The sequence below is a fragment of the Astatotilapia calliptera genome, chromosome 13 (assembly GCF_964374335.1).
Source record: "Astatotilapia calliptera chromosome 13, fAstCal68.1, whole genome shotgun sequence".
In the NCBI taxonomy this organism is placed as follows: domain Eukaryota; kingdom Metazoa; phylum Chordata; class Actinopteri; order Cichliformes; family Cichlidae; genus Astatotilapia; species Astatotilapia calliptera.
The window spans coordinates 4,381,576-4,403,567 of NC_137434.1; the positions used below are offsets into that span (position 1 = coordinate 4,381,576).

The following is a 21,992-nucleotide window of genomic DNA, read 5'->3' on the forward strand; positions in this document are numbered from 1 at the left end:
CTCTCAGGGCCACTGGAAATAAATCTGCTTTTATAGCATTGAGCTAAAATTATTAGTCAAGTAATAGATGGATGTTTGAGCACAAAAGCAACGTGCAACAAATGAAAATGTCCAAAAAGCATGTTGGGCCTAGCTTCTCAAACCGTTCTAGGTTGGTATAAAGTCAGATGAAACATTAAGTATTTCATTTTAACTTCATATGTCAATTCAATTCAATTTGATTTATACAGCGCAAAAACCACAACAACAGTCACCTCGAGGCACTTTATATTGTACGGTAGACCCTGCAATAGTACATACAGAGAAAAACCCAACAATCATATGACCCCCTATGAGCAAGCACTTTGGTGACAGTGGGAAGGAAAAACTCCATTTTAACAGGAAGAAACTGGCAGAACCAGGCTCAGGGAGGGGCGGGGCCATCTGCTGCAACCGGTTGGGGAGAGAGAAGGAAGACAGAGAGAACATTATAAATACAGAAAACAATCGGATGAACCAGCGCTGTAAATTCTCCTTCACTGCATCGTGAAATTAGCTGGACTTTCATGTCAATGGTGAAAGGCCTCTCAAAACAAGGCTGCCAACAAAAATCTTCCCTGACTGCTGGGTTTGTCTTATCTGTGCAGACTCACAAAAGCAGAGACTCAACTTGGGTCAAAAGTGGACAACAGAAAGGTGGTTAAAGAAAAGAAACTTATTTCATTTTCTGTTTATACATAAAAAAAATAAGGTTGTATCCTGAACAAGCCCTGGAGACAAAAAAAAGAACTCTGCATCCCTGAAAGGCCTTTTTATTTATCTCTCACTTTACTTATTTATTTATTATTTCTGCTTTCCTGCCATGCGGCCGGGGGAGAGAAGGACCACAGGTGCTCGGGTGAATCCGATGGACATCTGCAATTTATCATTCATACGCCACTGATGGCAGGCCGGGCCGAAATATGGCATGGTAAACACAAACCATAGATCATTCACGGACACAGATACACACAGACAGGCGCCGACGCACACAAACACACATCCGTGCGCATGCACGTACCTAAAATGCATCTTTGAAGACAGATGCTTTTATGCATTCACAGAGCTGGACACGGGTCACACTACAACATGTTTCTTGCAGCGTGGTGTTGATATCTTTTTCTTTCCATCTCCTTCCGCTTTATCTTTGTCCCTCTTTTGGGAGCGCTCGTCCCCCTCCTTCACTTCTATATCTCCTTGTTGATTTCTGGCAGGCCAGACACTTAAAAGCGTAGTCCCACCACCCTCCTATTAGTAAAATAGTAGTTTTGGCTTTCTAATTTGCTTTGTAACGTGTAAAGAGCAAGATTTTATTTCTCTTGAACAATTACTGCTTCCTTCTCTTTGGAAGTCAGAATACAATCCAACTGACTTCTGACCTTAGTTCCGTCTTTCCTTTTGTTTAGTCATGCATAAATAAAGAGATGATAGCATCCCACCCAGAAAAAAAATAGCTCCTATATAAACTTTCCTCCCTTAAATGCTCCCTGCCTCCAAACTTTTAATCCAGGCTTTAGAGGGATATATCACAGTGGGACATCACTGCTGGCCTGCATCTGCCAGAGTGAGCTTGGAGCTGATTTCTGTGTTTACATAAGATTAGAGCACAGGGAGAAAAGAAGGTGGCCGATATGGTAGCTCCAAGCCAAACAGCTCTCATTTCTAATGCAGCAAAAGCTGCCATAAACAGCCTGCAGGAGGGAGGGGGGCTGAGGAGTGATATAGCCAAAGGTAGGACCAGTGAGTAACACCACTTCCAAGCCCGAGGGTGTGTGTGTGTGTGTGTGTGTGTGTGTGTGTGTGTGTGTGTGTGTGTGTGTGTGTGTGTGTGTGTGTGTGGGCACGATGGCCTGCTTATTCTGGATTTGCAGCAGTGGTCACTGATCTTAGCCACACTTCCAACACGGCGATATTAAAAACCCATGAGAAAAGCCCCACTCAGGTGTTTTTGTCAAAATAGCATTTAAGGGTATAATTGGAAGGATTTAAGAGGTGTACTTTTTTTGTGAGAAAGAATTTACTTGTGATGGATTAAAGCTGAAAATTCCAATGTGCATCATTGGCAGGGAGGTGTATAGAGGTGGGGGTACTGTGACTGCAGCTCAGCCACCAATTCAAAAAGGCAACAAATTAAATGCTCACAAGAACAGACTTCTGCAACAACTCTTGAGAACCAAAGAAACAAAGCGGCTTTTCATAGCTGGGCACTTCCTCTCTTGGCAGTGTTTGCCAACAGAGGATGCTAATGCGTTTAATGTGTACAAGCTAAGATGTGGAGACACCTGAGGGGTGTACTACAAAATGAGATTAATGGCTTAGCGAACTATGTCAACCTTAAAGTCAGAGTTTCTGTGTCATGAAAGTGGCGCTCTTTTTACCTGACAAAATCAAAGGTGAACACATGGTCAGGAGCAGAATGTGGAAACTTTGCATCGCAATTCACCAGGTTAACAATTTTCTGCAACACTAATCTCTTATCTGAAACGGTTACTGTTCATTCAAGAAATAATGTATAGTGTGCCTGCAGGACAGCTTGCTGTAAAAGACGCTGCAGCATTCTCAGCATGTATTTCAGTATATGTGTAAAGTCATGGGGTCCAGTTTACAGCTGCACTGAAGGTAAGAGCACACATAGATTCCACATACCACCTGGCCTATCATATGTCGGACATGAAATCATACACACAGTATAGCTCCACCAACCAATGATAAATGACACAATCATGTGACAGCCCTGTCAGAAACATGACTCCATATCTATACAAAATAAAAATCATAAAGATTTCTTGGTCATGGCTTTTAAAACTCTCATGAGGACCAATGATTTGTGTCTCTCCAGACGTACATATTTACAGCAAGCATTTCACCAGAGCACGGCATCTTTCTACACAACTATGTGAGGTTGAGCTCCTGCACGCTCCTACATATCATACCTGTCGTGTATCAACCATGTTTCTCCAGCTGAACATGCAGCAAAGGAAAATTGCCTTTAAACATACAAACAGCCTTGCAGAATTCTGTGGATGTGTGAAAGAGGAGCAAATGATATAAGATATTAAGTTCTCTTTTTAATAACGCTTTATGAGGAACTTCTACACGTGCTTGACCTGCTGACTATAAAAAGCTTCTTTTCTTTATGTCAACAACCATTTTACAGTAACGCAACTCAGCTACTCCCGTCACCTCTGATCCTTGTTAGTGATGGGTTGAGGTGAACATGCCGTACTTTATTATACTGGCAGAAAAACACAGCAAAGCACATCCAAGTAGAGGGCAGAGTCTAGAAGAGTCAACATTCCTAACGCAGCCATTTTTAGAAGAAAAATCGACAGTATCAAACACCTGTCACCTGATCCCAAAAAAACAAGAGTGCTGCAAATATTCCCAGAGCAATACAGTAAGAAGAAGTAAAGAAGCACAGGATAAAGTAAATGCATCTTAAAACAAACAACAACCCCCATGACAGTTACAGCTAAAAGCTCTCCTCTTACTTCCTATATTGCAACCAGACAGCCAACTGACGTGAACGTGCCCTTAAGCAAGGCATCAAACCCACTGAACCTGCTGGGCAGCAGCAGCAGCAGTGTGGATTCACACACAGTGCGTAACCCTCCCTCCTTCCTGCTGATCCTCCTGACCCCGGCTGTTGCTGTAAATATCTGCGTGCTCCTGCACTGTCAACTCGCGCTCAGTTACACAAGCAACAGTTCCACGGAGGTTAAAACTGTATATTTTACTTCCTCCTGCTTTCCCTTTGCCTTGCCTGCATCTGTCCCATCTGTCTAACTCTATGCGCGGTTTTCCTTGTTTTCAGTCTTTCTGTCTCTTGAAGTGAAGGGCTCGGCAGGTCAGGGGCATTAGTGGAAATTCTGCTGTAAATTTCTCTGCCTGTTTGAACTTTTTTGTTGTTGTTGTTTTAATTGTTTTATTTTTTTTATTTTTCACTTTTCTGCTTTCCTTCTTTAACCCTGCATGGCACGGTTTCCATGCCAGCAAACCGGTCTGAACTAGTCCTGCTGAATTATGAGCGCACACGCATGTGTGTGTGTGTGTGTGTGTGTGTGTGTGTGTGTGTGTGTGTGTGTGTGTGTGTGTGACAGAGAGAGAGAGAGATACCAAAGGCTGTGTGTGCAGGTAGATAAAAATGAGAATGAGAGCTTACATTGAACACCAGGAGAGGGTTAATATGCAGAGCAGGAGCAAGGAAAGACGGTGTGTGTAATCACGTGTGCGTGTGCATGTGAAGCCCCCCCCAGCACACACACACACACACACACACAGCCTTATGACACCAGTCTCATCAAACAGTTGGACGTCGGCCAAGTTCATCTGTTAATGGACAGTCGCCACCAGGACCCAGTCTTCTCTACCTAGCTCCCCTGCGTCTTTCTCTCTCTTTTTCTCCCCCTCACATCCCCTGTCCCCCTAGGGCGTTCTACCCCTATGCCCTCTCCTCCTCATAGCCCCCATGTTTCTGTCTTTCTGCCCCCTCACACCCATTCCCTCCCCTCATTTCTCTCAACACCTCTCCCAGCATTGCAGATTGGGGCCTGCGTTTCCCTCGAACAGCAAAGATAAACAGTGTGTGTGTGTGTTTGTGTGTCCCTTTGTCTTGTCTGTCTGTCGGCAGACGACGCTCGGGGTGTGTTGCATGTACACACAGACACACACGCACGCACACACACCTATGCAGTGGAGAGTACCTTTGAACAGACGGTTTTCAACAAGCTAGAAACCAAAAAAATAAGGACGGAAATTACACAAAGGCCAAAAGACGAGTTAGCTTCCATTAATTTAAAGGAGACAGACTGTACCTGTGTGTCTGAGTGTGTGTGTGTGTGTGTGTGTGTGTGTGTGTGTGTGTGTGTGTGTGTGTGTGTGTGTGAGTGAGAGAGAGAGATCAGCAGTGTCAGCTACAGTCCTGAGCGTGTTGAAACACATCTGTATTCCTGTGGAAAACTGCAGCACGGGAGAAGAAAAAGTGAAGAAAAAAGGGTGAAGACTGACAAAGAAAGTGAAAAGCAGGGAGAGTAGTTCATCAAAAGCAGGTGAAAACGTTTAAAACACATGAATTTTTTGCAGGGGCAGGAGCTCAAGGAACTACTCACACACCTCTTCATTTTTTTTTTTACATTTAGAAAGACGTCTTCATTTTTAAGCCCACTTTATTTTTATTTGGCGGAGGTGAGCATTAGCAAGTGTTAAGTGCAGCTGATGTGACGCCCGACGTAATTTGGAGGGCAATTTTGTCATCATAGCGGAAGTTAAATGATTGTGTGATTCTGCTGCAGGCTGGGAAATCTTAAGGACTCTCGAAGATTTTTATGATTTAAAAAACGTTCCCACCTTCACAGGAGAAAAAAAGAAATGAGTTACTTTTTGTTCTTCTTTACGTCCACCTTAAAACTTTGTGTTCTTAAACAGTTTTATTAAACATCTGGACAATAATGACTGCCACTGCACTGAAAAGTGTTTGGAAAGCAGCGACTGTTTCCACACTGACCACACACACACACACACACAGCAAACAAGTGTACTGCTAAACACCCGCGCACACCGAGACAAAAAAAAAAGTCTAAGAACTAGATTTTAATGGTTCTTTATCTGTTTTTTGGGGGGGATAAATTATCCATTAGATTTCATCATATCTTGCTGGGGCAATTACATCAAGAAAATGATAGCGGGCACAGGATCAATTATGCATGCCCTTGGCCAAAGACCAAGCATCGGGCAGAAGGAGAGGGCATGTATACACACACACACACACATGAAGAAGAGGAGGATCTCATAGATGTGGCCCATCAGTTCATCTTACTGCCTAAAAAGTTCATACGCTTAATAATTTAGCTGTGTTCTGGATACAGTTTCCCAGCTGAATATTAACAACTTTGAAGTGAGTAACAGCAGCCAGAGGTATATATATATAGTGTGTGTGTGTGTGTGTGTGTGTGTGTGTGTGTGTGTATTTGCAACGGGCTAAAAGAGACCTCAGGAAACAGGCCTCGTGAGTCCTACCAGAGACAACCCCTCGAAACACACACACAAACACACACCTTCCACTCGACTGCGTCCATTACACCACCGTTTGTAACATTGCTCATTTCTGGGCAATTAAGAATTCCTTTTCATCGCTATGTAGGTTCACATATCTCCCTCACAGCACTTGTACACAAACTGGGAAGACATGAGGAAAACGAGGTGTGTTTGTGTGTGAGGCTGAGAGAGAGGCTAAAAAGATGAGAGGAGGAAAAGCAACAAAGGGAAGCGGAGAAGAAAACATGAAGCTTAGCGCCCTCGCGTTAGTTCTTCTTGGTTGCTGTTCTCACTTTCTTAATTGTCCAGCCTCGTTATTTGATTTTTAAAAAATGGCTTTATTTCATCGACTTTCCCCCCCTTTTGTCTTCCTCTCACAGGAGCCTTTTTCAGAATGAGTTTCTTTTTGAAGGCGTGCGTACAGGTGCTTGCATTTTGTGTGTGCACGTTTTTCTGCTGAGTGCAGAACAATGGAATTCATTTTCTTTCCGTCTCTTTTTTTTTAAAGAGTTTTCACCGATGTTTACAGAGAAACTCACTTAGCAAGACGAATCGCTGTCTCCAAAATGGCAGCCTTAGATGGAGCTGGGGAGGGACGAGGAGAGAGAGAGAGAGAAAAGAGAGGTATCTGACATCTGTTTGTTCAAGGAGAAACAGAAAGCAGTAAGAAGGGGAGGGCGCTAAAAATGAATAGGCTGACAGAACGAGAGAGCGAAAGAGAGATGAGCATTGAGAAATCATTTTACCATGTCAGGACCGACACGTACAGGAGCGAGCCAGATGGTTTGCATTGGGTGTGCTTTGTAAATTTGTGTGTGTGTGTGTGTGTGTGTGTGTGTGTGTGTGTGTGTGTGTGTGTGTGTGTGTGTGTGTGTGTGTGTGAGACGAGCAGTGTAATGAGGGAACAGACGAGACATCATGTAAATTAAATATGTCCAATCTCTGGCTCGCCTCTCAATCTTCACACAATAAAAAAAAATGTTACTTTCATTTATATCAGCCTAACAAACACACCCAGCTCACACAAACACACACCCACATATCTCGAAAGCAAGGCACGAATGAGAACATACACACGCACACACAAACACCCGTTGACATGCCAGCTCTGACAAGCGTGGCTGATGTGCGCCACGAATGTGCATGGTAATAGGCCAATCAAAAATGCAAAACAATTGGCAATTACTGTGAGGACCTAATGGTCATTAGAATTTACAACTAGGTAATGAACTAAAGTCTGCCCACTGCATGCATATTCATAAAGCCATTTGAGCTTTGAAGATTAAAGTAGTGCTTAAAATTCAAATGAGCCTCCGCAAATTATCAGGAAAAGTCAGTGCCGCCGCCGCCGCCGCTGCTGCTGCTGGTCCTGGGTGTGTTGGTGACAGCGATGGGGGAGTTCCCCATATGTGCTGTTTGTGCGTTTATGTGTGTGATTTTTTTTAAAGTATTATTAAGCGGCGTGTTCCTCAGCATCTCAAGATGGAACAAGAAAAATTACAGGTTTGTTTGTTACCTGACATATCACATGAAAATAATTTTCTGTGGCAATGTGATGGTTTTTTTAACTCATGAATGGAAATATTCAATTACAGGTTTTTAAACGATACCAAATGCATCTGAAATGTATTACAATTCTTTTTTTGTAATTCCACACCAACAGTCATGTTTTTCTTCTTTCAAATAATCAATATTAAAAGAGCAAATACTGCCAGAAACCGTGGGATCAGGTGTTTTCCTGGATTATGATCCAACAATGCTGTCTTATACAGAACTATTACGTAATGTAAAGGATTCAGAAACGTAGCCAAAATTCGACTATATGCCACGATACCATTTAGTTGAGGACAGCAACTACTGGAACTGTTGAGCGTAACAATATGCCATTTGGTTTTTAACAACTCAGTGGTTCTGGAAAAAGAAGAAGAAGAAAAGATGATACACAGTTCTGCTACTTGTTAGCACTGTCGCTCATGAGAAGAGTAGGGGGCATCATCAAACCTGATAACAATATAATTTTTCCAGAATTTTGCCATTCGTGGATAAAGAGTCAAATCTGTTTCAGAATTTGTGACAAAGCATTTTAGGAGTAAGTTTTTATTATCTTTTATTAATTGTTCATCAATACCGATCAATAAAATAGCTGTTTGGTTTGTAAAATGTTAGAAATTAGCAAAAAAAACCCACATCTCTCACATTATTTTTGCCTACAAGAATTCACATTTGCGGCTGAAAATGCTGATCAGCATGTCTGGTTACTATGATACTGGCTTTGCAAACTAGAAGAGCGAGGCTCATACCTGCTGGAAGTGGATGAGGGAGCGTTTCGGGCTTCTTGTATTTCTGGTGATTTTAGACTGCAGGAGTCAGGCAGTTTAAGGTTGTCTACTCTGTTGCCGAGAGTCAAACGTGTTAAACAAAAAATGGAACGACATGCGTTATCCTACTTTGAAGAGGACTTTATTTGGCACTACGAAATGCTTTCAATTTGCTGACGAAGGACAGAAAGTGGAGGGGAAAAGGTGGCGGGAATGACAGAAAGAAACAGACTGATGCACGTAATGCCAAAATAAAAGATTAGACCCACTCATACAGAGCTGTGCGTGTACAGTAAACACACACACAGTCATAGGGTGTGTGGTGTGTGTGCACGGCCCTCTGCTGCAGTTGTAGTAGCAGTTCAGCCAAGCGGGGAACATAAAACCAGAGCGAGGAGCCAGGCTCCTCCACACATATGCACACACACACACACATGCATTGTCAGCTCTGGCACACTTCACAAAGGGATGTCCTGCATCCACACTGCCAGTTCACACACACACTTGTGCCACAGTCATGCAGGCCTGTTGTAATGACAGGTACATCTGCATGTACATGTGAATATATGCATGCGTGTGTACGTGTATCTGTGTGTGTGGTGTTTAGAGCCAGGCTGTAATCCAGTGGCCTATATAAATAAGCTTTGTAGTGTATAAACAGTTTTATGAACAGCCCTTCAACTGGCTTCAACATAATAAGAGAGCTGCGTTACATGTGCACCCCCCGAGCAGACCGAGCCGAGTGCATGTGGAATAAACACACACACACACACACAGAGCGAGCAGCGAGTGAGCCAAAAACAGCAGCTTTCCCTCTCACCACGAAGAAGTAAATGCAGCATGGATGTCGAATCATTCGCATAAACACAAAGAGCCAGATCAATAAACAATCCTCCATCACAGAGCGCGTACAGTAGTGGGCTTTGACGTCACGGACGTCGCGGACACGCTGTCACCGCTGTAAATACAGCAAACTGCTTTTTCTTTTCTCATCACGCCTGCCGCTGTCATTGTTTTGGAACGGGGTTTTGCCGGCCATGATCATCTGGAGGTGGTGGGGGACGGGGTCTTTTTGTTTCAACTGATCTGTCGCTGTGTTTGGCCGACGTCGCTGCGGCAGAGTGTCTGCGCCGCACTTCCCAGGGATCAGCTGTCAGTCAAAGTGTGTGGGCAGCGTGACGTCTTTCCCTCTGATTTTTCTTCTTTTTTTCACCCTTTGATGTTGTTGTTGTCTCTTGGTGGCGGTGGTGATTGCTGTCCATGCCCTGTTCTTTTTATATTTAGTCCAAACCCACTGCACATATAAAACTCATCACTTCCTGTGGAAGCAGGGTTTTTTGTCCCAGGAAGACTCAGCAGACAATGCTGTAAATAAAAAACGGCTCTTGTATCCATTTTAAATCATTTCCCACAGAGCTGACAAAGCTGATTTGCACTGTAAAAAATAAACAAAAAAAAAGAGGCTTCCATGTTTTGATCTTCCCATTGCACCTTATGTAATTTCCCACTTCATAGACAGTTCATGCTCTTCTTCTGATTAATTCAAGTCAATTCAATTCACAACAGCAGGCACTTTCTACCCCCCTAACATTCACGAGGTCACCAGCAACCTGTTCAGGCCTAGGTTCAGGTTCATGTCTAGCCTTTTGTATAATATCAGACATACTCAAAAGGAAATCGTACAAGAGAAGTAGCATGAAATACCTGTTTTGCATGAAGCTGAGATGCATTTTATCCCTGACCCTAAACAAGTGGTTCACCTGGCGGATGTGAAGAGGTTAATTAAAGTAAAAACTAGGCGACATCAGAGCGAGATTCCCAATGATCCCTGTGAGCAAGCACCTGACAAAAGTATGAAAGAAAGAACGCCACATTAAGGATTCTATTGTGTGATTTTAATCTATTTGTTATTAATATAATGAGCACTTTTTATTCTACATTGATTATGCCATGATCCGTGTGCAGAGGCATACTCAGCACATGTGCACACGCTCTCTACTCGTCTACTTACTCCAAAACCACCGTAAATGTAAACAGTGTAACATGTGCAAATTGAAACGGACGCTTCCTGCCCAACCGGGCGATGATTTGGAGGAAAAGGCTCCAGCTACTTTTGCAAAATGTTTTGCATAAATAGTAGAAGCCAGCACGCCTTTGCAACAATAATACATCTGCTTTGCATTTCATTGAAACGCTGCCATCTTCTAAGAAGCACTATAACAAAGTGAATCTGACGGTGACAAAGAAGCTCAACAGATCAAAGGTCACAGCAGCCGAGGTCAGCCTAATATGCGTCCAGTGTTTCAAAGAGTCTTTGCTGGAATGTCACTTTACTTTCCTTTGTTAGTCCTACTTCAGTCAAGAAATCAGCTGTTTAATGTCCCCTAGGGGAGTCACAAGTAACCCGGCTGATGTTTCTGTGATGTCATCAGGGTTACCTCACGAGTCAGCCTCACAAACCGCAGCAACCGGGTTTGAAGGATGAGGGGAAATTCTTCTAGAAGCAACTCTCGCTGCAAGGGCCCCCCCTCTTTTCTAGGATTACGTAGATTTACTGTCATTTCAGTCGTCTGAAGGACTCACAAACTGCACGTGTACAATCAGCAGTCAGATCTGATAAAGACTGCTTGGAAGGTTTGCCCAAAATAAACCTTTAAAAAAGTTCTACTTCTCCTACCATCTTGGAACTCTCCACTACATATAATGTGCATGACGTAGAGGCAGCGAGGGTTACAAACGTCAGGACACATCGTGCTTTTGCTGTGTCACCATCCAGCTTTGCAGAAGTTCAAGATAACTAGAGTGGCTCTCTAAATGAAAATGCAGGCTACGTTTTTGTTCAGCGCTGTGACTTATGTAAAAAAACTATGAGCATTATAAAACAGGATAAAGGGCGAATCAACAGGCTTGTCTTTGTTTTATTGCTACTCTTTAACACTCAGCACCAAAAGGCTTTTTTTTCCTTTGCTGTTGTCCATATGCAGAGCTTCAGTTACTTAATCATGAATTTTTTTTGTGAGCATCAAATAGAAAACATTAAGGCCTCTCTGAAGGATTATGAACTTTTCCCTCAGTGTGCAGCATGCTCTACCCTGCTGCTGATGTTTCCTCGCACACACCGGCAGCGTTTGCGTTCGGCAGGCTTCCTTCAAGACAAAAGCCACATTCCCACTGTTCAAACGCTGCACTCGAGGCCGCTAAACAAAACGCAGTGAAGGGAAAGAATGAAAGAAAGATGGACATAAACAGAGGGAGGGGGCAGCAACAATAGATTAGTGATGGCAGCCAGCGTGTGAAATCTCTTTGTAGGCTCGCTGGGATGCGCCACAGCACAACACACATGGCCGCACACGCACACACATACACCGAACGTACTGTAATTGATTCAGTATCAATTGGCTGTCTTGGATTTGCATTGACTGCTAATGTTGCAGCGAGATCAAGAGAGAACGAAAGAAAAAGATAGAGAGACACCAGAGCCAAAACAGAAAAAAAAGAGAGGACGAGGACAGACGTGAGATGGAGAGCGAGCGATCTGACACCAAGCCAGGCAATGAATGGGTGTTAAAAATGCACTAATGTGTATTGAGGTGGGCAGCATTAGCCGGTGATGATAAGCTAATTGCTAATCAGTAGATCATAGACTAACATGTTACGAGGCTTTGAGCCAGGATGGCTCCTCAGTGGGTTGACTAGCATGAAGAGCTGCATTTGCCTTTTTTTTTTTTTTTGGAAGGAAGGAAGGAAGGAAGGAAGGAAGGAAGGAAGGGAAAAAAATGGGAATGATAAATTTGTCTCAAGAAATGTAGCGATTTATCATCATGTCCAAGCGGCGATAATATCTGGGTTAATGAGCTAATATTGATAAGCTAATTCAGCTTATCAGCCAATAATTCTCAGTGAAATCACTGGTCAGTAAAGACGAGCAATTCTCCGCACTGGCCGTGTATCAATTTGAGCTCATTAACACAAATATTAGGACTGGTTTTCAGCCCTTTGTGCTAATTACGAGAAATCAACTGACAAATCAGGACAGCGCGGGGAAAAAATGCATTAGCCGTCGAAGTAATCCACGAAGAATTGATGCTAAAATTTCAATTTTCAAGCCTCTTTTTTTTTTTCAATTTGAGTAAAAGGAGCAAAGATGAAGACGCAGCCATTCACACGCAAATACACACACGCAAATACACACACGCACACACGCACACACGCACACACGCGGAAGCCCCACTCTTTTGAGACATTAGCGATGCTGTTTCTGAATGAGGGATGCCTCAGGGATTATAATCAGAATTTTCATCTCAGTCAGGGATTAATAGAATAAATGGGCAAGAGAAAGAGAGAGAGAGAGCACTAAATGTGTGTGTGTGTGTGTGTGTGTGTGTGTGTGTGTGTGTGTGTGTGTGTGTGTGTGTGTGTGTGTGTGGGTGGGTGGGTGAGCGTTTACGCTGGCTTTTTTGCATCACCGATCGGCATTTTGCCTGTACAGTCCTCACTCTCTCTCACACACACACACACACACACACACACAGGTGTGTGTCAGCTCTACTCGGTTGGGGCTGTTTGATATGTAAATAGCAGCGTTCCGGCACAAGTCGGACGCTTTGTGTTCCTCTGAGCCTCACAGCCACTCTGTGCTTCTCTGACCACAGACATATTTTACAACAAGCAGTCGGAGCATCATTATATACATGAGAAGATACATGCAGGAAAAAGTATGCAGCGATTAAAAAAAGGGAGGAGGGGGTGCTGTAAAATAATTCCTCCAATGTGAGATGAAAAATATTTGGTTGTTTCTAAAAGAAAGCAGATGGAGACGGAGCAACAACAACAAAAAAGGGGGGAAGGGAAGGAAAAATGAAGATGGTATGGTCCTATTTTATCTGATTTAAATGAACAGAGTAATAATGAGGCAAAAACTAAACCCCAGTAGAAATTCTGTTAGACTGAAAATACTGAGATTAATGACAAAGCATGTGTCTACAAGTGTGTAGATTTTTTTAATGGCATTAATTGCATTTCTGTTTTAAGGCCTATCTGTGGGAGCAGAGGCCTCATACACAGCAAGGAGGAAGCAGAAGCCCTCACCTTGCTTTGCTTGTGTGTGTGTGCGTCATTGTTTTTGGATGGCAATAATCTCGGCTGAAATTCCAGCAGATTATTACTTTTTCTTTCACATATTTACTCCACCGTGACAGTTTGAGGTCAATTACGATGAAAGCTATGGGTTTGGTCGGGATGGGAGGGATAAGAGAAAGAGAAAGAGGAGGAGGAGGAGGAGGAGGAGGGAAACGCTGGCTTTGATTATCGGCTATCAGACTGAATGTGTTGCGCAAATTCAGCATGTGAGGTTTGTGCTGGTGTGGATCCAGCGGCTGGGAGAAAAGAAAAGAAGAGAAGGGAAGGGGGGAAAAGGAGAGCGGACAGGGTGTAAATAAAGCAGACGGACAGTTTAAAGGCTGGGGTTTTCCTTTTCCAGACGAAAATTCCCAACATTTAATAATAATGCTCGGCCGGTCTCCCGTCCACCTCGACATCGACATCAGACAAGATATATAACGCTGCCTTCTGAGCGTACAGCTGTTCCTACCAAGACGTTCCCACACACAACGCTATTGAAGCCACCAGACGCCGGTATTATGATGTAAATCGCTCTAATAACCCAGTTTAACTGGTGAGCGTCTGAGTGTGTGTGGGAGTGGGAGTGTGTGTATGGGGGGAGTGTGCAATCAAACATGCAGACGCTACAGAAAGTGAAAAAAAAGTCTTTCTAGAGCCGTAGAGACAAAGGTCAAAGGTCAAACCCATCCCGTTTCCTCGCCTCCACTGTAAATTTTGAGCTGGTGGTTTCGATCACGTTTGCTTCCTCAAACGCTGAAGCGGAAAAAACTAACTGCAACATTTAGGATTCCCGAGTTACGTTCAAGCGACAAAGTGTGCTGCGTTTCAACGCGGATGCGTTTCCGCTGCTCCATGTCATCTCTCTCTCTCTCTGTAACAGCTAATTTAGTACAGGCAGCCCGCCACTAAAAACTACTGCTAATTAAAATGCACGAGAAAAGAAAGAAAGAAAGAAATGGCGCCGCAACAAATAATTAGTGGCGTTAAGACGCTTTAAATAAACGACTTTCCCTCCATGAGCAAAACTTTTTTTTCTCCCCCCCTCCCTCGCTCTGCTCGCCTCTCATTGATTCCTGGGAAAAGGAAGAGAGGCGGAGCGGCTAAAGTGGAGGAAAAATAGCCAGTTTTACCTATGAAGTCTGGCACGGAGGTAAACTCAGAGAAGAAGAAGAATGAAAGCTGATGGAGAGCTGGGCTGCATTTAGTCGGGTAAGATGTGGCGGTGGGAAAGAGGGGGGTGAAAACCACACCAAGAGCAGGACACATCTGCTAGGGCCACATGAGAGGGAAAAACACACACACGCACACACACATTTCATGCACACAGATTCTCTGCACCCAAACTCAAAAAGAGGCCGCAGCTACTCCCCAGACTCAAAGTCACACACAAACACACAACTAATGCTGACCAGTGGCACCACAAAGTCAAGGTCACCCTTAGCTCTTTGCAACTGGCCTGTGGGATTCAGTCACTGTGGCCAAGCTGGGCAAACTGGGAAAACACTCACATTCCATAACACACAGACACACACTGGAATTTTAGGGGAACTGTAGAAGGGGTGCACACACGCTTTTTGTTGATAAAAACACACACATGTAAAAAAAAATTTAAAAGAAAAGAAAGAAGAGAAAGACGCCCTAAATCAAACCACAGGGCGTCAACACTGGTGAACCCTCGCCACACCTGTGTTGTTTGTCTCACAAAGCCCCCCCCACACACACACACACACACAAACACCTCACACGCTCCACCCCCTTCTAACCACTAACAGCCAATCAGATTTCTGTCACGTGTGTGTGTGTGTCTCAAAAAAAAACCCAAACAAACAAAAAAGCTTCCTTGGACATAAAATGTGAAATAATGAAAGCAAGAGCTCAGGCTGCAGAAAGCACACACATCCGCTCATCTGCAGCAGTGAGCGCATCCAAAACACTGAGGAAATAATCTCGACAGTGAGCGCGTTAGAACACCTACGGGTGACATTTCTGACTGTGTCTTGGTCACTTTCTGGCTTCTGTCTGATCTGAATGGTTTGTTCACACTTAAGCTGATACTGAGGGGTCCTCTGGGGATATGATCTTGCCACATGGTGGCTGTGCTTGTATCCAGAAAGAGGTGATGTGTGTTGGTTGGTGTGAAAGCAGTTCTGGTTACCTGGGAGGGGCTCCTGTTTGGGGCAAATGCCCCGGGGTGATGAGAACCGGTCATCATCTTCGTCTGCCAGTGTGGCCTGGACACCCACTTCCAGCCTCCGGCTGCGCAGGGAGCCCATTGCAGGCGAAGGAGTGAGGGCCAAGCCAGGGGAGGGTGAGGGGGGCTTGTCCAGCCCCCTGCCCACAGTGAGGCAGGGCGGACCGTGGCATCGCTTCCTCTTGTGCTCAATGAAGAGCAAGATGTCCGCCAGGGGGAAAGTGGCCTGGCACTGGCCGCAGGTCAGCAGGTCCTGCTCCAGAGACGGGTGAGCGTCATGACCCAGCCGGGCCAGCCGGCCCACGTTCGAGCCCGGGTGGTGCCCGTTGAGGCTGCCACTCTCCTCCGAGTTCTCCGAGCAGCGCTCCGACAGCTCCTCCGACGAGACAACAGCCGTGGAGAGGGGCTCAGCTGCTGGCGAGTCAGAGGGGAAGAGGGAGAGAAGAAGACAGGGGTGGGAGGAAAGAGGGAAATTAGAAGGCGATGCTTACTCAGAACAGAAAAGCAAAAACCACATGTTTATATTTTCCTTTTCTCTCTCTCCTGTAATTCGAACCTATTAATACAGTTGTTTTTTTGTTTTTGTGAGAATTGATGACAAGGAAGAATCCACAAAACCTCTCTCAGTGTGGATCACAGTTAGAGAGACACAAAGCTAAATAAAAGGTCGGCATGCGGCACGCACAATAAGGGGGGTGAGAAAATGTGCCTTGTAATGATAGAAAAGCATGTAATACAGGGAAAATGATTACAACGCGAGCCGGTGTGGATCACAACAATAAATGGTGGGAAATTCTATCCTGAAAAGCTGCAAAGCTCCAATCAGATTGCTCCAAGATAACAATTTGGTAGCCAATGAGAGCTTAGAAAATGATGCTTAAACACAGTATTCACCGAAAGAAAAATAAAATAAAAAAAACTAAAGATGTGGACGAGTTTGACTTGCCTAACCTTGTTTGTAGAGGGTTTGATCCTGTAATCAGCAGAAGGGAAAACTGTCACAAACATGTCCAACATATGTGCCGGGGAAAGGGAAGAGAGGGCAGGCTGCACGAAGAGAGTGCGTCTGTGTGTGTGTGTGTGTGTGTGTGTGTGTGCACGCGTGCCCGTGTGTGTGCATGTATGCGTGTGGGCGAAATAAAACTCTTCCCTCAATCCTCGGCCTCGATTACATGTGGCTGACTTATAGTTCTTAGATACCAGGCTCTTGTACAGCGGGAAAATCGCCCCAAAATGAGCCGTTCAACCCGATTCCTCACCCCTCCGAGGCCGGATTAACTCCTCGCTGCTTTTTTTTTTTAAGAAGCCTTTTGTGGAGGCCAGACTCGTCCTGCAGCAGGAGGGAGAGGAGCGGCGCAGTCGGCCGAATTAGGGAGGCGAAACGGGAGAACATAATTCACCGTCCCTCTTTTAAAGAAAATCTTCCAGTCCAAGGTGAAGAGTGTGACTCTGCACTAGCCGCCTGATGCGTGTTGACCTTCTTTACTCAGCCGCCAATTTCACATTTTAATGAACTTAAGACCACAGAGAATCAAAAAATAGATTTTAATTTTCACTGTCTGGCTGATTGGTACAGATTTTGTCTGATAACAGGGATAGGTTAGAGCTCCTGCGTGTGTGTGTGTGTGTGGGGGGGGGGGGGGTCTAAACGTGGACTACATCCCCTCAAGGAAATATCATCAGAATGCCGCAACCCTGCGCGACATCTGTGCGCAAACTGGGACATGAAGATAACATGGTAAATTCCACCAAGACCGCAGCCGCTGCTGCTGCCCCATCAACACCCCCCCCCCCCACCCCACCCACACACACACACTCACACAGTCACACTTCTCTTTGATTTAACTTGGGTCAACACAATGCCACACAAGTTACACAACAGCTCCCAGGAGGAGGAGGGAGGAAGAAGAAGAAGAAGAAGGGGGCATTAAATTCTCCGGATAAAACAACAATAACAACAAAATCTAATGGAAGCTGCATAAGCCCCTCACCTCTAAAGTTGAACTTGAGAGGGGATGTCTGGGGTGTTTAGCAGAGAATGAGGAGAGGAGGGCGAAAGACCTTAAATAAGATTTGATTCAAAAAGCATATGAACGCTAAATTCAACAAAACGTGTTTAAATGAGAGCCGTGTGTCTATTTTTAGAGCAGTGCAGGTAGATGAAATAAACAGGCAGAGAGGAGCAGAGAGGAGGATTATGTGTCTAAATCCACATGTCGGAACATGCACAACAAAGCTATCACATTTCCTAAAGGAGGGGGTGGAATAACTGTAAAAAATAAAGTTATAAATGTTTCATCAATTAGAAAATCATTTCAGCTAAGTCCACCGTTAAAGTTCCACCTCTCTCATCGATCTGTAAAAGTAGATGTTTAAACTGCTGGCTGACTGCCTCCCAGAATAATTTTTTTTTTTAAATACCATCTTGGCAAAACATGAAAATGACTGATAATGTAGTTTATTCTAGAGGAGGAAACATCACTGAAAAAATAAACAAAACAATAAAACCCCACTGTTAACGTTTTAAATCCAGGCTGGTCTGTATGTGTAAAAGCAAGCACTGGGGCTGCGATGAAAATGATGTTCTATAAAAAACTGAAATGTAATAAAAATTAAAGAAGAAGAAGGGAAAAAAATCGATATTAAAAACACAGGTGCTAAAACTGAAAACTGACCACACGATGTTGATTGGGGTTTTTTTTCTGAGGCCAAAAAATCTGAATTGCTTTAGTAACAAAATTTATGCAAAAATAAAATAAGCGTGTGTGTGTGTCAAGTGAGAGCTAAAGGGTAGGGGGGAGGGGTCAAAAGTCTGCAGAGGTGATGTATATTCTGAGTGTAAATAAATGATGCACAAGAACAATAAAAAAGAAAGTAGGTTTGAGGTGATGAAGAGGAATTCAGGATGGGGATGTATGGTGGAGGTGGTGTGTGTGTGTGTGGGGGGGGGGGGGGGTCTCCCTGCTTTTCTTGTTTTCTCCCCCCCTCCCTCTTTCCTTCCCCATGTCTTGTACACTCTCCCTTTATTCTAAAGAGATCGCCAAATAGTAGCCCGTGCAGATAGGGGCGGCAGTGAAACTCATCAGGTCCAAGTCGAGAGCCGGATTTTCTGATCGCACTCTGCCTCCTAGCGACGGCACGCGGTCATTGTGACTGTCACCCAACTGGACACACACACACACAGACTCATACAGAAACACACACTCTGTCTCACTCCAACAGCCTAACACGGGCTACAGCCAGTCAACATACCGAAACACCGAAGCGTAAAGATGCCCAAATTCCCTCGTTTTCGTGTTTGCGGGCACTTTCCGTCGCTGAAAACGCTGCGAGGCGGCGCACCGTGCGGCACATGGCGCGGTGATAAACGCCACTTTGCCAATTGCCCTGCAGTTTCTCAGCACACTCATCTGCTCTCTCTCAAAATATCACGCTGAAATAACTCTGATAAAGTGAAATTAATTAAAAGATCCGGCGATAAAAGAACGCCGTGCGTAAAAGTAGATTGTGTCCACGGAGTTCAAACAATTTTGTCAGTTTTTTCCCCCTCACACACGCTGCAGCTCCAAAAACCCAACGGGCTGGCATTCATATCTTACCTTAGCTCTGTATAGCTTGGGAATCTATTTTTTTAAAGTTGGTCCACATTTATCTCTGTGGAAGGAGAGAAAAAAAGACGAACAAAAAGACCGAGCTGGCTATGCTGTCGTCCTGTTGCTGTTTCTTGTCTTTAACTCTGAACTGCAGGAGGATCTGCACTTTCAGGAAGAAAGCCTCTCATCTAAACTAAACATCAATAAACAGCTTTTACACGAGAGGCACAAGGATTTTTTTTTAAGTATAAGAAAAATATCGATCTGTGTCGTCCGTGTTGCTGATACAGAGACTGTCAGACACGAGATTTTTGTCCCCCTCCACTCGATCCAAAAATCCACCTCCAAGTTTTTTTGTTTTTGTTTTGGGGGGTTTTCTGAAAATAATCCCAAAAAAAGAAGAGATGTGAGAGCGAGCAGATGAACAAGCAGCATGCAGAACTAGCAGGCAGCGATATTCCGGGGTGAGTTCTCCACGAAGCTCCGCGGAGAGGACGCGCTCTGCTACCGGCAGCCCTGCGCGCTTCCACTGACCGGAGCGACCGCGGGGGCACCGGAGCCACAGCGAGTACATTTAACAGCCCACAGAAGCGAGAAGCTGCGGCGGGTTTATACCCACACACGCAAAACTTTTTCTCTGTGACAGGCTTTGAGGAGGAGGGGGGAAGAGATCTCCGAGCAGCTTTTACGCACGGAGGTGTCGCACTTTCTCGCCACGCTGTTTAAGTCCAGATGACCGCGGGTCCGAGCGGTGCGTCCGGTGTCCAGGAGTTCCAGCTTCGCTCCCGCCCCCTCCCCCCCGAAAAATCGTAGCTGAATGAAGTGAAAAGGGACCCAGAAATGACATTTTGTTTTTCTCATCTTTTACTTACGCGAAAAATCCCGTTTGCTTAAGTGCTGGGGTTTGCCTTGCTTGCGGCGAGACATGGTGGCTGGCGGCGGCGGCGTTCAGCGCGGATCACATCGGGGAGAGCCAGGGTTAGAGAGGAGACTCCGGTGGGGCAGGAAAAAAAATATCTTCATCCAACGCCTCTGACATCCACGAGAAGAGGAGGCGGAGGGGCAAGGGGAGGAAAAAAAATAAAAATAAATTAGAAATAATATAAAGATGGCGCGGAGGCGAAGATGGATCGCGGGATCGCCGTCATGGCTTTTTTGAGAAAGGAGAGCAGAGAGAAAAAAGAGAGAGAGTGAGATAGAGGTGGATGGAGAGAGAGAGAAGGGGAGAGAGATGGAAAAAATGGCAAAAGCCCCCCCTCCCCCCCACACACACACGCCACCCCTCCCCTCAACCCCCCCTCCACCCCCCACCCCCCTCTGAGCCGTGCAAGTTCAAGTGCACGGACGTGACGTTCCCGGCGAACTTGAACGTCAGGCGATGGACAGACACCCGACATACAAAAACATGGGCAGGGCCGAGGCACCCGAGTGGGAGTGGGAGTGGGAGGAGGGACGGACGGGACGCGCAGTAACAACACCAATGGACGGTCATTAGAGAGAGAGAGAGGGAGGGAGAGACAGAGAGCTCGGAGGGAGGGGGCTGGACATGAGAAATAGACCCGGTGGAAGCCAATGGACACAGAGATCAGGGGGGCCGGACAAGAGGCACTTGGAGGGAGGGAGGAGTGTGTGTGTGTGTGTGTGTGTGTGTGTGTGTGTGTGTGTGTGTGTGTGTGTGTGTGTGTGTGTGTGTGTGTGTGTGTGTGAGCGAGAAAGAGAAAGAGAGGCAGAGATGTCTAATGAAAGCAATATGCAGAAAGAGAGAGAGAGGTGGACGCAAAACAGGGCAAGGGAAACCGCGGACAGGAGCTCACTGGAGGGGGCGGATATGATACTGCTGCATATATACAGGAAGAGAGAGCGCGCGCGCGTGTGTGTGCAAAAGTCTGTCGCATGTAGCGGCTTCTGTTCGAGAAAAGCGCGCAAAAATAAGAAAAAGAAGAAGAACGGACACAAGCTCATCTGGACCGTGGACGGCATGCGCACGGACAAGCATGTGTCCTTAAAGCTCGGAAGGTTTTGTTTGTTTGTTTGTTTGTTTGTTTTTGGGGGGGGGGGGGTATCAGACAGAGAGATGCGTGTGTTAAAATGACAGACAGCAGCTATCCGGTTGCAGTGAACAGGACAAACTGGTCGGGCAGCCAAAGAAGCACAGGCACCGTCTATAACCTGGGTGGCTTCACATGCGCAAAGTGGGCTGTATCACTGCTGACCTCCCGCAGTAATAATAATCACAATAATCATAAAACACACACTCGTGTTTTGGAACAGTGTTAAAGTGTCAGACTCCAAAAACCTAAAAAGTTGAACAAATTATTTACACGAACGTTGTTTTATGACTGTTTAAGTGAGTGAGGCAGACTGTACAGCACACTGATGCGCGATCATTTACACCAGCCTGACTTAACAAGGTCAGAGGAAATCAAAGCCTTCACTCCAACTTACAAACAGGGTTTGATTTTTAGTACTGATTGGTTTTAAGAAACTGCTTCGTGTCCTGAAGATCATGCCGGGGTTATTCACGCGAGCGTCACGCACACTGTGCAGAACTTTAACAGAGACATGAGCGTGTATTTTGAGTGGGGGTGTGGGGAGTATATGCCCACACACGATGAGCACTACAGGGTCAACCCATTGCTTTCTTTCTCCCTATCCAAACTGAAGCCTCTCGCCACCGGCGGGACAGTTAGTGCCCGCTGTAACAACTTTGAGATGAGC

General features: G+C 45.2%; 1 protein-coding gene across 2 annotated transcripts in view; it reads right to left on the minus strand.

Moving 5' to 3' along the window:
* bcl11aa (BCL11 transcription factor A a) overlaps positions 1 to 21,129 on the minus strand; it is a 56,524-nt gene extending 35,395 nt beyond the window's left edge. The window contains exons 1-2 of one of the 2 annotated variants that reach the window (XM_080288032.1): positions 20,147 to 21,129; positions 15,646 to 16,092 (exon numbers count right to left, since the gene is read on the minus strand). In XM_080288032.1, the coding sequence (XP_080144158.1) occupies positions 15,646 to 16,092; positions 20,147 to 20,201 (502 nt within the window). In that variant the 5' untranslated portion in view covers positions 20,202 to 21,129. Of the gene's footprint in view, positions 1 to 15,645; positions 16,096 to 20,146 lie in introns of both variants that reach the window. The other variant, XM_026189445.2, reaches the window with a different exon arrangement.
* Between the last annotated feature and the right edge of the window lie 863 nt (positions 21,130 to 21,992).